At 51.6% G+C, this 14,075-nt stretch overlaps 2 protein-coding genes across 28 annotated transcripts in view; both read right to left on the bottom strand.

Moving 5' to 3' along the window:
* Window positions 1-1,143, bottom strand: part of MADD (MAP kinase activating death domain) — a 39,111-nt gene extending 37,968 nt beyond the window's left edge. For all 26 annotated transcript variants that reach the window (XM_063092985.1, XM_063092990.1, XM_063092987.1 and 23 more), the window contains exon 1: window positions 940-1,143. The gene's annotated coding sequence lies outside the window, so the exon portion shown is untranslated. The remainder of the gene's footprint in view (window positions 1-939) is intronic.
* A 1,368-nt stretch (window positions 1,144-2,511) lies between these two features.
* NR1H3 (nuclear receptor subfamily 1 group H member 3) lies at window positions 2,512-8,334 on the bottom strand. 2 transcript variants are annotated; one of them, XM_063092498.1, is made up of 9 exons: window positions 8,292-8,334; window positions 7,595-7,783; window positions 6,958-7,224; window positions 6,506-6,714; window positions 6,220-6,399; window positions 5,927-6,026; window positions 3,161-3,274; window positions 2,849-2,943; window positions 2,512-2,658 (listed from the first exon to the last, which is right to left on the bottom strand). In XM_063092498.1, exons 1-9 carry the CDS (start codon window positions 8,332-8,334, stop codon window positions 2,512-2,514), a joined length of 1,344 nt encoding a protein of 447 aa, XP_062948568.1. The 2 variants fall into 2 exon arrangements, with proteins under 2 accessions (XP_062948568.1, XP_062948569.1); XM_063092499.1 differs by lacking the exon at window positions 6,220-6,399.
* Between the last annotated feature and the right edge of the window lie 5,741 nt (window positions 8,335-14,075).

Raw genomic sequence — 14,075 nt, 5'->3', positions numbered from 1 at the left:
ATATTTACTAACAGGGAGCCCCTGGTTCCTATCTTCATATATTTCAAAGGTATCAAACTCAAAACGCATACCTATCTGCTGAAGTCCTACATCACCATCCACTCCAGACACAGATTTAGAATTCACAGGCCTTTTCAGCCTACAGTGGCCATGTTAACATACCCTTTGGATTCGTCTCTCGTTTTGGGCAGGATCTCATAGTAAAACCACAGGAACCGGAGAACGATATGACATCTCTGCTGACGTGAGCACAACAGGAGACTCTCCTCCCCTCCTCCCCCTCCCCAGGCAGTGACCTTGCAAGCTCATCAGTACAGACTGGTCCAGCGTGAGGGAGAACTGGAGCAATAAGGCAGGCAATTGGCAGGGTTGGGGAAGAAGGGAGGACAGGAAAAGAAGGAGGAATCTAGAGATGCACGAGGATGGGGAGGGAAGTAGTTGCAGGAAAGATTAAACGGCGCTTCCATTCCCCAACAAGTCAATTTTAAAATAGCAAAATTAAAAAAAAAATTTTTTTTTTAAATAACCAAACGTGGTTCTCCAAATCCTAACTAAAAATAAGGCGCACGCATGCACACACGCACAAGCACACACGCCAGGCGCTGGAGCCGGCTGGGCCCGGGAGCTGGACAGCTCTACCGCCCCCTCACCTGCTGGACGGTTCGCCCTCACCCCCGCCCCGGAACCGGCGCCGTCCGCCCGGCGGGCTCCAGCCGAGCAGCCGCGAGCCGCGCCGGGGCCCGCATCCCGCAGCGCCCCCACGTCCGGCCCGGCCGCTCCCTCCTCGGACCCCCACCACTCCCTCTCGAGACTCCACGCGCCCTCACACGCCTCCCGGCCTCCTTTCTCCTAAAGCCCCTCTTCCGTCACGCACCCCCTGAGTGCCCCAGGACTGCCCAAATACCCGTCCAGGGCCCCCGGTGGCCCGGACGCTCCTACCTCCAGAGACTCAGGGGACTCGGCAGGTCCGGCCGGACGTCCCCCGGCGGCGGAGGTCAGTCGCTCCCCGGCTCGACGCTGCTCCGAGCGGGCGCCAGTTCCCTGTCTGTACCGGGGGGCGCGTACCACTCGGACCGGCAGCGGGAAGGGAACTGAGGGGGGCCGGAGCTGTACCATTCGCCCCCGGGGGGACCGGGCTGCACCAAGCCGCGCGCCAGGGGGTGGAGCCGAGCTCGGGAGAAGGGCGGCTACGCACACACCTATCCGTGTGGGAGTGGGAACGGGATGGGGCGTGCTGGGCCAACCCAGTGCCGCGGCATGCCCGGGGGGGGACCCGAAGGAATGCATTTTGTGTAGGTTGCTCAAACAGATTTTAATTCGATACGGTAACAGAGCTCATTTCTACGAAATGGTGATTAACCTGAAAGTGACTTCTCAAGGGAAACTGCCCCTGAGACTTTCTGACCGTCCCCCTCATGCTTCACTTCCCTCCCCCCGCACGCGGTTTGGAAGTGCCCGGCCGCCCGGGCTGGGGAGCCGGCTACCGGGAGGTGGAGCCTACCAATTCAGGGGCGGCGGGGGGACTGGAGGTGGGAAGGCGCGGCCGCGGTATCACCTACTCAGGGCTCGGAGCGAGGGGCGTGCCAACGGCGCCGCGGTGTCCGCTGGGAAATGGAGTCCAGTCCTTTTGAGAGGCCAAACCCGTCACCGGGCAGCCTCCCTGTAGACTGGGGGGACTTTTGTTTCTGTCCCACAGGCCTGGGGGCCGAAAGGAGGGCTTCTCCGGCCCTGGGCCTTTCAGGTGTGCCCTCTTCTTCAGATGCCAGCGGAAAAACTAAGGCAGTATACACATGCATGTGAGGTGCACAGCTGGGATATTAGTTCTGAAAACCCAACACCTCCTCCCCCCCAAAAGACAACTCGATCCCATCTGGGTCACTAAAGGGGAAGGGGGCGTCTAAGGTTCAGCATTTCATTCACCTATATGGTGCAACAGGGTTAGTAGAAGGAGGCCTCCCTTTCATTGCCAAGGCTGTCACTTGTGACTTGCCTCCCTCCTCTGAGCCTGGAGGCGGATCCTAAAGGACCAGGCTTCCTCCTCTGCTGCCGTGTCCCCACTCCCAACCCAGAAATTGGTTTCTCTCATTTTGTATTCATTTTGGTCTTCCTGTTCAAACAGTGCCAGACCTATCAGTGAGGCTGCCCCGAGGCATTTATGGCCAAGCCACAGAGTGACAGTGGAGAATTTCTCTTGGGGCCCTGTGGGGAAAACAGGAAGTGGTGGAGGCAGGATGATAAGGGCCCTGGAGAAACTTGTGCAAAGTGGCCCCCAGGTTCATCCATTTGGTTGGGTGAGTACCATCTTCAGATAGGGCACAGCCTTAGCAGGCCTCCCACTGCCCAGCAGCCACAAAACTCCCAACCCTTTGTCTGTCCTTTAATGCCACGTGAGAATCTCCTTCACCCTGCTCCCAGGAATGTTTGCTCTTCTCAGTCGGCTCCACCTCTAGGAGGCAGCCACGGGGCCTCAGCCATCCGGCCCAGAACACAGAAGATACAAGGGAAGAACAGTCATTCGTGCACATCCCAGATCTCAGAGAGCAGTGGGGGGAGCTTTTTGTCCTGCAGGCGCAGTGCAAACACTTGCTCTGAGTGGACGCTGCTCAGGGTCCGGAGGCTCACCAGTTTCATTAGCATCCGTGGGAACATCAGGCTGTCCTGGGGGAAGGAGAAGGACACATACAGCCTTTGCCTCTCCGCAGGGAGGCGGGGGCAAGGGTAGAGGAGTTGTAGGAGAGGCAGAGAACTGTCTGTGCACAATGTAGTTAGAGAGGGATTCTTGAAGGGAAAGTAGGTATGTCAGGGAATGAGCCAGTGGAGAGGGGGGAAAGGGCATGGGGACACTCACATGGGGGTGGTGGATGGAGACGTACGCGTGCAGGGCCTCCACATATGTGTGTTGCAGCCTTTCTACCTGGAGCTGGTCCTGCACGTTGGGCCGGTCTATAGGTCACCAACAGAGTTGAGGAGCAGGTCTGGCCAGGGTCTTAGTTCCATACCCCAAATCACAACCAAAAAATAGGGACATGCCCCACCCAACCTCTCCCATCTAAAAATAATGCAGCAAGGACCTCCACCCTCATGATTCCTGCCCTGTGGGGTCTGCACCCTTCCTTGGTGCAAGTCTCTTGCTCAATGTCCCTTTGCCCCTCCTTCACACCTGCAGAGAAGATGCTGATGGCAATGAGCAAAGCAAACTCGGCATCATTGAGCTGCAGTTCGTTCATGGCTCTGGAGAACTCGAAGATGGGGTTGATGAACTCCACCTGCAGCCCTGGAGAGGAAGAAGGGAGGCCAAGGCATATCCAGGAGCATCAGGACCTTCCTTTCCTCCTCCAATTCCTCAATTTAGAGAACGACTAGGCACTCACTAAGAAGTCTCTTGGCTCTGCTGTGTAACCTTGGACAATTTTCTTAACCTCCCTAAGCTTCATCTGTGAAATGGGAATCATATCTGAACCTATCTCATAAGACTGCTGTGATGGTTAAATGATAAAGCAGGCAGAACATTTAGCACTGTTTCTGGCACATAGGAGGTGCTGAAATAAATGATAATAATAATTCTGTTGTTCTTATTAGCATTCCTGATGGCCCCACAATTCTAGAAATAGAGGCAACTCTTATTTTAGTTTATAAAGAAGCTTTTTTCACTAACCATTGGCCTTACTTGTTTGAGTACCAGAGAAACATTTCGTGTATCACATTCCAGAGGGAATAAAGCAGTCTGATTAAGGGTGTGAACTCTGGTGCCAGATTGCCTGGGTTTGAGTTCTGGTTCTACCATTTACTAAGCTGTGTGACCATGGAAAAGTTGTTTAACCTCTGTGGGCCTTGGTTTTCGCATCTGTAAAATGGAGATAATAATCGTACCTACCTCATAAAGTCCTTAGAATAATATATGGAATACATGGTAACTACCACAAATGTTTGTTAACTAAATAATAAAATTTTTTAAAAATGGAACTAAGTCTTCTTGCTGAGAAGACTAAAGTGCAACAAACCATGACCTAAAGTCATGACACCTAGAGAACACTTCCCCCTTACATATTGTCAAAGTCTTTGCACCTCACAGTGTTCCCTAGGCTTTCTCAGATTTCTTTTCAGAACCATCTGCTACACTTTTCCATTTCAGGCTTCTTGATTAGTCACTTCCTGTACTTTCACCCTGATGTTTATCAAGTGTTGTGTGTCAATCCCTTTAATGGGCGAGCCCTGTTTTATAAAGCATTTCTCAGTGAGGTTTAGAGCCCCAAAGTGTGCCAAACAGCCCCTTTGTACAGAGATTAAGAGAAGGTTCTAAAAGTGGGTTGTGCACCTGTGAGGGGCAGCTAATGCTTGCTGAACGAACGCCTCAAATGCCATCGGGCCACATCATGAGTCATCAGCTGCGTGAAACACATGGTAGTGGATGTAGAGGGAGAAGGAGATCTGACAAAATAGGGCCCCTATTCCTTCTCCCCAAGGCCTCGCCAAGGACATGAGAAATGAAAGGCAAATGAGACATCGAAATTGCTTATATAAATAAATCTATAAATAGGTGCACATTTAGATAGTACAAGTCCACGAGTGCTGAAGGAACACCAAGACATTAGAACTGAGAAGGGTTCAGAAAGGAGGATATTCTGAAGGAGGAGAAGGCCATGATTAAGAAGGGCTGAGATAATAACCATTTGGGGGAAAGGTGGTTTGGTAGAGAAGGGGGGTAGGCTGGGCTTTAAAGCTGCATAAAGTCATCACATTGCTCCTATTAGGTGCCTAAACATTCAGGCAGCACACCAGGCAAGAAGTGCCAACACAGCCCTGTCATGCTCTACAATTAAGGGAGGCCTTCCTAGAAAGCTCAGTGGGTGGCCTGTGTTGGGACAAGAGGAACATGAGCTGGCCTGAGTCATCAGAAACCAGGGAAGGCATTATGATTCTGGCCTGGAAACCAGGCTCTTCCAGCCCTGAGAATGGAATCATAGCATCAGCCATATTTTAGACCTACTCAGTTGTTAAACTGCTCAGTCTCCTGTTGAGGCTCAGTTACAGTCCCTCCAAAACTCCCTCAGCCTTCCATCCTTTCCCAGCCCTGCTCCCATAGCACAAACATTACCAGCTATTGAATATGAGGAAACCCCCTCTGCTTGGCCCCCAAGCAAGCATCAGATAGAGAGCAGCAACTTGGACTAATTGGAGGAAACACTCCAAATACAGGATGGGGATAGAAGCATTCATTCTTATCTTACAACTGCCCCATCGGGGCACGCTTGCCGTGTTTCAACTCCAGTTCTCTGGTTTATCAGAAATAGCAATTGAAAAAGAGTAGAGGGAAATCAACCCACATGATCCTAAAGAGCACATCTGAGAAAGATCTGTTCATTTTTGACTACTAAAAGGCTTGATGCAGAAGTTTTCAAACTTTTTTTTCTAGCTGTAAAATGCTTTCTTCAAGCAAAATGTTATGCAAAAGCACAGAGTAGTCTTGCAGCTTGGAAGTCTCAGGTAGCAGGCTCAACAAAAGAAAGAAAGCAGCAGCACAATACATAATGCAGATTTAAATGTATCTTCTTATTTGGCAAAGAAAGGATGAAGGGCATTCCTGTCCCTTCCTGTTTCTCCTCCAAGGTGACACTTCTGTAAACCCCTCGAGTTCCTTGGAACACAGTTTGAAAACCACTGGCCTTCGGATCCCCATACTGGCTAGCCACCAAAAAAAAAAAAAAAAGGAAAACCTCTGGTCTAAAGCAACAGAGGACAGGGGTCTCTTTGGAAGAGTTGAGAGACGCCTGTCAGCATTCCAATTTTTCTGTCTTCCAAAAACAAGTACAGCCTTCCACTTCCAGCCACCCCAACCTTGGACCTGTGGCTCTGTAGTCACTATGGGCCCCGTGACAAAAAGCACCAGTCCATCCAACCCCAATCCGTCAGTAATCTCAGTTCTCACCTGCTTTGGCAAAGTCTTCCCGGTTATAACTGAAATCCTTGAGAAAGGTGATACTTTCACTCCCAGGGTTGTACCTTCGAGATGTCTCCAGGAGCATCACCTGCACACAAGTGGCAGACTGCAAACAGGGACTAGGAGGGCTGGTCTTGGCGCATGGCCCCTTTGAGGGAAGGTCAAGTCCCCTCATTACTACTTCCTAGTGGATCTGGCTCTCCCATCTGGGTGTCTGGAGATCCCTCCCATAGATAATCCCACTCTGGTTCTCTGTCCATCCCTCGCCCTTTTCCAGCCACCTCGATTGCAGAGGTCTTCAGCAGGGCGATCTGGTCTTCCCGGCTGAGCTGCAGGAAGCCGGGAAGCTGTTTGGCAAAATCAACGATCTCCTGCACAGAGATGATGGCCAGCTCAGTGAAGTGGGCAAAGCGCTGTTGACGGGCCTCCCGGCTCTGGGGATCTGGTGCCATGGGCCAAGGCTACCCAGGAGAGCAAGGAGGGAAAAGACAAACTGCTTTGAGTTGGACATCAAGAAGCCAACTCGTGCTCTGGGCACAGCCACCTGACCCCAGGTCCGCCAAGTACCGTGACTCGAAGCTGGTCAGAAAAGGAGCGCCTGTTACACTGCTGCTGAGCAGCAACCAGCTTCTCAATCATGCCCAGTTGCTCCAGGCTGAGCTGGGGCAGGACTTGGGGAGGTGAGAAAGCCCTTGGGGGCACAGATGTGGCCTGACCCTGTTCCTCCTCTTGTCGCTTCAGTTTCTTCTGGCGGATCTGTTCTTCTGACAGGACACCTAAGGACAGGGCCAGATGTGAGGTGGGGAGAAGAGGGGGAGACAGGACGCAAGGATGGGGCTGAGGGGTAGTATGAGGCTCCAGAAAAGCAGAGCGCATTGGGTAAAGGAAAGGAAGAGATTTTGATCCACGCTTAGAGACGGGATAGGAAGCCCCTGTAGGCTCAGGCACCTGTCTGTCCTCACACCCTGGCACCCCTCTTTCCCATCAGCCTCTTCCCCACTCCCGGCCCCAGAACTCACACTCCTCCCGCATGCCGGCCTGGCGGCATTTGCGAAACCGACACTCCTGGCACTTGCGACGCATGTAGGTGTCCATGGGGCAGTTGCCACCGCTGTGGCAGATGTAGTGAGCTCCCTTGATGACACTGCGGCGGAAGAATCCCTTGCAGCCCTCACAGCTCAGCACGTTGTAGTGGAAGCCGGAGGCCTTGTCCCCACACACACCGCACAGCTCATTCCCCAGCATTTTGGGGGCTGGCCCCTTTTTCCTCTTTTGTGGATGGAGCTCTGGATACAGGGAAGAGCCTTAATGTTTTCCCCAACTCCGCTACTGCCCTGAGCACTCAGTGACCTTCACTCCCTTCATTATAGGAACTCTAGTCTTTTATAAGAACAGCAGCTCTCATTCGTCCTAGGTATTGTATGAGCCCTTTATGGGCATTGGTCCTTACAACAACCATAATTATTATTCCAATTTCACAAACAAGGTAATTGAGACTCAAAAACGCCAAAGGTAGAGACAAAATTCACACTCACATCACTCACATCTAGTTGACTACAAAGCCTTTGGACTTAACCGTTATAAGGTAAAGAGCCCCAAGGTACCCCTCCCAGATCCAGGGAGCCCCTACCTCTTCCAAATCCAGAAACTCCTCACCTGTGGGTTCTGCAGGGGCCTCCGTCCTGGGGAGCAGGGCTGTGGGCTCTGCAGCCTCCAGCCCCACCCCCAACATACCCCCAGCAGATTGGGGTGTTCTGTCCTCCTCTCTGAGGATGCAGCTGCTGCCTCCCTGGGCCTGGCTACTTGCATTGCGTGCATCTGGCTCCCACAGCTCCACTGCAGAGTCTGAGCCTCAAAAGAGAGGCACAAGGGGTCTGAGGTCCCATCCCAGCTCAACTTTCCCAGCATCCTAGCTAGGAAACCGCACGCTTATCTCCACCCTTTGAGGGCAGCAAATCCCCAGCCCAGCTTTGGGACCCCAGGGTTTGTATGGGCTCTAAAACTAGTCACTTGTAGCCCCTTGCACCTCAAGACCTTAAATGAAGATGTTAATTTTTGTCCCCTTGGGGGACTGGTATGCACCCATTTCAGAGAGCAGACAGAACTCATCAAAGCCAGAGCAAGGTAAGCACTAGACATGCCAACTCTCAGCAGCAAGCCCAGAGTGGGGAGGACTAGGGAGGTGCTTGCAAGGGCCAGGCACAGAGCCAGGGCAGAGGTGATTTACCCAGATGGCTCTGGACTGCTCTCTGGAGGAGGGCAGAATGCAGGTAATGAAGGAGTCTGATAACTGAGGGAGGAGAGGGGCCTTAGGCCTGGCCTCAGGGGAGAGGGCTGGAATGAAGAAGCTTACCAGGAGAAACATCAGGCACAGGGGCCTCCAGCCACAAGGACATGTCTTCCTGGAGCCCTGGACATTACCAAGGCGCTATCCTGCAGGAACAACCCAGGTTTCATTCTTTTGGAACTGGACACATTTCTGGCCTCAGCTCCCTTCTCCTGGCCCTGCCTTTTATCAGTACTAACAATATCAGCTAACATTTACTTGCCATATATTAGCCCAAACTAAGGCTTTTACATGCCTTCCCCATAATATCCCTATGAGGTCAGGACTATTCTTAAGCCCATTTTACAGATAAGGAACTGAGCTTCAAAGAGATTAAGCAAATTGCCTATGGCCACACAGTTGGGCAGTAGTACAGCCAAGACTCCAACCCTGGTCTCTGACTCTACAGTCTGAGCTCTCAGCCACCAAGACACCCTTTCTCCCTAAAGCCCCCCTCCAGGCCACAAAGGAATGTTCAGGCACATCTGTCCTACTCCTGTTAGAGCCCCTTCCCCTCACTCCAGCATTGGGGACAACCACAGTTGGGCAGGACCAGATGAGATCAAGGCTCACTTCACCCTGTGAAACACGCTGCTTGTTAGAGAACCTCACCCCTGCCACTTTCCAGGGTGCTAGCACAAACCTCTCGCCTCCTCAAGTCTCCCCAGTTCACATACAGGACCCCCTCTCCCTCACGAGTTGTTCTGTGCCTTAATCCCCATCCTTGCCCCAGTTTCCATCACCATCATCCCTCACTTCTTTCCAGAGACCCCTTTCTAAGATCCTTAGGACATCCCCCCACCTCCAACCCCAGACACACACACAGAGCCCCAGGCCACTGCTGAGGAGCAGACCCACCAAATCCCCAAGCCACCAGACTTCCTGGCTGGGCAGTCTCTGGAGCCCCCTTGCTGGGAGAGGAGGATGTTGCAGTCCCCTGTCCGGAGGTCTCCGCGGCCCCGGCTGGCTGGCAAGCCCGGGCAGACAGGGAGCCGGAGGAGCCCCAGGGAAGCAGTAAAGTGGGGAAAGGCTGAGGGGAAGGACTGCCAAGGGGGCCCTTCCTGGCCAACGGATCCCTGGCCTCTTTGCCCCCGCCCACGGGCAGCTTCCCCACCAGGCTGACTCCTCCCCAGCCGGCCGCCCCCTCAGCCCAGCGCCACCCCTGCCCCCTACCCCCAACCCAGACAGTTGCATTTCCCTGCAGACCAGTCCAGTTCCATGTCTTTCCCCTTCCTCTCCTCCTCACCCCAATGGCTCTTAGCTGCTCTTAGAGAAGAACTGCCTCCTAGGCACCCCCACCCCAATCCCGGCAGCCTCGAGTCAGTGTCCCCTCCCCTCCATGGACACCTCATGGAGCAAAGGTCCCAGTGCGGCACCGAATTGCGACACTGAGCCCCAGCCTGCTTTCCCAGCCTCCCTCCTCCTCCTCCTCTGCCGCTGGGAAGGGGCCAAGAAACTCTCCCCTCTAGCCCCAGGCCTCAGCCAAGCTGGTAGAACTCCAGGGGTGAATAGGCAGGTGCTGGGCCTTGAAGGGAGTCTCTGCATGTGGGTGCCCTGTGGGGACCAGAGAGGGGAGGAGGACACGAGAAAGGGCTGGTAGGAAGTCTGCTATGAGCATTGGCAGGCCTCAAACAGAGGTGTGGTGGCAGACAGCAGGCAACCCAAGTGCCAACCCAGGATGGACCTGGGAAGCTATGTCGGTTGCCTCAACTGGGAAACAGTTCCACCTGAAGTGATGCCGGCTCCATCAAGCATTTCACGAGACTGTAGCCATAGCTTTGCTGCCCTGCTCCCTGGGACACGAGAGCCATTCCTGAAGGTAGACACCATGTTTTATTGATTTCATCTCCCCCATAACCTCTGGAACAGGCCTGGTGTAGAGGAGACAACAGAACAGATACTGTGGGCCGAGCCCGTGGCGCACTTGGTAGAGTGCTGCGCTGGCAGCGTGGCGACGCTCCCGCCGCGGGTTCGGATCCTATATAGGACTGACTGGTGTACTCACTGGCTGAGTGCCGGTCACGAAAAAAAAAAAAAAACGACAGAACAGATACTGTGTTCCTGTTAGTTGAATGAATACACAAGCAACAAAACTATGATCCTCTTCTATCCCGTACTAGGGATTGTCAGCTCTAGGCAATTTCAATTCACCACATTGATTTAGCATTTGGGTTCTGGGCCCAGATTCTGGGTTCAATTCTTATCCCTGTCTCCTATTACCTGTGTGATCTTGATTGAGCGAATTACTTAATGTCTCTGAACCTGCTTCCCTATCTTTAAAATAGGGATAGTAACAATAGTTTCTGCCACATAAGGCTGTTGTGAGAATTAAACAATATGTCACAGCACAATGTGTGGCACATAGTAAGTGCTAAAGAATTGGCAGCAGCTACCACTACCCTCCCAATCCTTTCAGCTTTGGGTCTTCCCATCACCTTGAATCTGTACACTGTTAACCTCTGCATGCTTGCTTCCATACACAACCCCCTCACTATCTCTTATGGTCCTTAAAGCAGCTCCAGGAGGGAGGGGTTACATAACAAGAGCTCCATTTTACAGAGAACACTGAAACTCATGTGAGGTCCTTTTCCAGGACCACACAGCTAGTGGCCAGGCAGGAATGAGGCTCCAGATGTGCTCTTTTTCTCCTGTGTCAGAGTCCAGGGCACTCTTGTCTTGTTGCCTCTCAGGTCCGATGGACCAGTGAAGTGCTGAGACAGAAGAAGCCAGGGCTGCTGGACTGCAGCGGGAGAGGCTGAGAGCCCTGCAGATGCTTCAGTTGAGTTGTGGGAGGCGAGGAGCTGAGGTTACTGCTGGTCATTCACCCCCTGCCCCATTCCCAGTTTCCTGCTCACAGGCTCTTCCTGTTTTGCTGTGAACTCCAGTTCCCATGGGCCCCACATTAAAGCATAGAAAGACAGGGGCCCAGGGCAGGCAGCCAGAGGGACTGAAACAGAGATGAACAGGGCACCAGGGAAGAGAACAGAGGGAACAGGGGGAGAGTGGACGTGGGGTGTGGGGGTGGAACAGAAGGAACAGGTTGAGAAAAGGACAGGGAAAGCTGAAATAGAAAAGGAGCTTGGTGAAAGATGGGAGGAAGCCTGGGGTGGTGCATGGGGAAACAGGCAGGGAGGGGGAGCAGAGATTCGAGAAGACAGCAGGCTGGGTGGTATTGCAAAATCTGCCCATGTATTCATTTTCACATTTGAGAAAAGCCCCTCTGACACCCCCATCTCAAACTTCTGCCTTCAGCTTTTGCTCCTGTTCCCTCTCATCACAAGGTCATCCCCTCACAAGGTCCCCACCCTGGTCTGGGCGTCTCTCAGTCACGAGTGCAAGGCTCTCCATTCCTCTCACATGTGTTCCTTCCCCAATTCTCACAAGGCCCCAGCTGTCCTGGGAAACTAGAAACCAGAGACTCCACTGGGAGCCTGAACTGTTCTGTCCCAGCACCCATATCACTGATCCAGCTCCCTACTCCAGCTCCACCACCCCCAGAAGATCCAGCATAGCCCCTTCGTCAGAGATGTCCCTGAAATACCTGATTTCAAAGAACTCAGGATATAACATTGGTCTGGGCCCTGATGACCTATCTTCTTAGAGCTGGGAAAAACCTCCTTCATCCATTCCTGATCTTCAACTCGCTCTCCTGCCACCCTAGTCTCCCCAGGACCAGGACCACCCATAAGTCCCACCTGGAGACTTATGACCCAGGCTAGAGCCAACTGCTGAACAAGCAGGTCAGGGCACCAACTCCCCAAGGAGCTGACCTCAGCCTCCTCTCATGTAGAGGAGGAAGCATTACCAGTACTTCACTGCCAGAGCTACCTCTTCAGGTTACAGAGGGTTCAGGAGCCCCACACAATGAGGGTAAGGGAGAGGAAAATGGAGGAAGACCAAAACCTATTGGTGGTATCCATGGAGTTTCTGGAGACCAACCACTGGGACTTCTGCCCCAAGCCAGGGCAAGCAGTCAGGTAATCAGCAGCTGGAATCACAAGTCCCCCTTTGCCAGCCCCACCCCCATGGCATAGTCGCACTAGCCCACAAGCGGTGTTAGGTCCAAGGCCTCTCATCCTATGGGATTTTCCTGTGTTTGCCTGGCTTCTACAGAAGGCAACATCCCCGAGAACACATTTGAGGATCTTCCAAGTCACATTTCTAATTTCCAGGACTTCCAGAGGTTTCAAAAACTTCTTACAGCAAGGGGAATCTTGAAGAGGAAATAGGAGAATTCACCAGCCCACAGTCACATGTATTACTGGATAACTCCTCTGAAACTACTCATTCCCATGAAGGGTTTTCAGGGATGGAATGGGGCAACTGCTTCTTGCTCCCTCTGTCACCATTCTAGAAGAATAGCAAGTATGGGAATCACCTTGCAGACCAACAGATACCTGCTCAAGTGACTTCTGTCCAACCTCCCAAGCATAAGTTAAAGAATCCATGAATTCCTACTTCCCAGACCTACGAATTCAGAGATGATATAGAAGGCAGAAAAGAGAGAAGAAAAGTAACATTTATTTAGGCCCTACTACATACATTTATCTTTACATGTATTATTTCATTTATCCTCACAATAAACCTTAGGAGATAATTACTAGCAAGAGGCAAGAATCAAATTTGAATACAGGTATAACTGATCCAACAGCTCAAGCTCAAATTCAAACTAACAAACAAAAAACAAACCTCCTCAATCCATTACACAAAACTGCTTCCCCAGACGGAAATAATGGTTAACTCACCTCAATTTAGGTTTGCTTCCCCCAACACAGAGTAGAGCAGTGGTTCCCAAACCTGGCCTCACCTTCAGAGATGCTGATTTATTTGGTCTGGGCCCCTGTATCCATCTATCTATCCATCTACATGGGTTTTTTTTGTTTGTTTTTGTTTTTGCATTTGTAGTTAGGAACCAAGGTGTGAAGACCACAGAATCATCTGGTAGAAAATATGCAGAAAGGGCCCAGCCCGTGGCTCACTTGGGAGAGTGTGGTGCTCATAACACCAAGGCCACAAGTTCGGATCCCATATAGGGATGGCCGGTTTGCTCACTTGGGAGAGCGTGGTGCTGACAACACCAAGTCAAGGGTTAAGATCCCCTTACCGGTCATCTTTTAAAAAAAAAAAAAAAAGAAAATATGCAGAAGCTGGGGGTCAAGAAACCAGGGCTCAGTTCCAGGCCCTACCATCTACTTGTGGTCTAATTCCCAACCTTCCTAGAATTGTTTTTCACTATAAAAATTGAAATAATATCTGTTTCGGGATGACTGGGTTAGCTAAGGTGGTTAGAGCATGGTGCTGATAATACCAAGGTTCAGGGTTCAATCTCTGTACCTGCCAGTCTCTAAGGAAAAAAAAAAAAAAAGAATATCTGTTTCATCAATCCCTCCTACATAGGATACTCACAGGCACAAAGGATAGAGAAATACTTGAGCAAGTGGGAAGAAAAGCAAAAGATGAATTTGAGGGATTTTTGTTCTACTTGCTAAAATTTGGTGAGCCAAAGATTTACATTCTAAAAGCACAATGGTATAGCTAGCTTGCAAGGAGAGTAAGGGGCACATTAAAACAAAACACTCCAAAAAACTCCACTAAAATGCAATATTTTGCCAATTAGCCATGCTCCATTAATATGAAAAGGTTTCCCTTGATTATAAATCTCTCTATTGAAGGTATTTTGGGACAAACAAATATACTTTATTTATTTATTTTTTTTGTCTTTTTGTGACCGGCCGCACCGCGCTCAGCCAGTGAGCGCACCGGCCATCCTTATATAGGATCCTAAACCGCGGCGGGAGCACTGCTGCGCTC

The sequence above is a fragment of the Cynocephalus volans genome, chromosome 4 (assembly GCF_027409185.1).
Source record: "Cynocephalus volans isolate mCynVol1 chromosome 4, mCynVol1.pri, whole genome shotgun sequence".
Lineage (NCBI taxonomy): Eukaryota > Metazoa > Chordata > Mammalia > Dermoptera > Cynocephalidae > Cynocephalus > Cynocephalus volans.
The sequence above is the reverse complement of the archived record's forward strand: the minus strand, read 5'-3'. Positions and strand labels throughout refer to the sequence as shown.

Coding starts and splice junctions, on each gene's coding strand:
- NR1H3 (XM_063092498.1), bottom strand. CDS start 8,334: ATGTCCTTGTGGCTGGAGGCCCCTGTGCCTGATGTTTCTCCTG. Junction 6,715..6,957: donor GGCCGGCATGCGGGAGGAGT/GTGAGTTCTGGG, acceptor CCCTGTCCTTAG/GTGTCCTGTCAGAAGAACAG. Junction 2,659..2,848: donor TCTCCATCCACCACCCCCAT/GTGAGTGTCCCC, acceptor TCCTTCCCCCAG/GACAGCCTGATGTTCCCACG.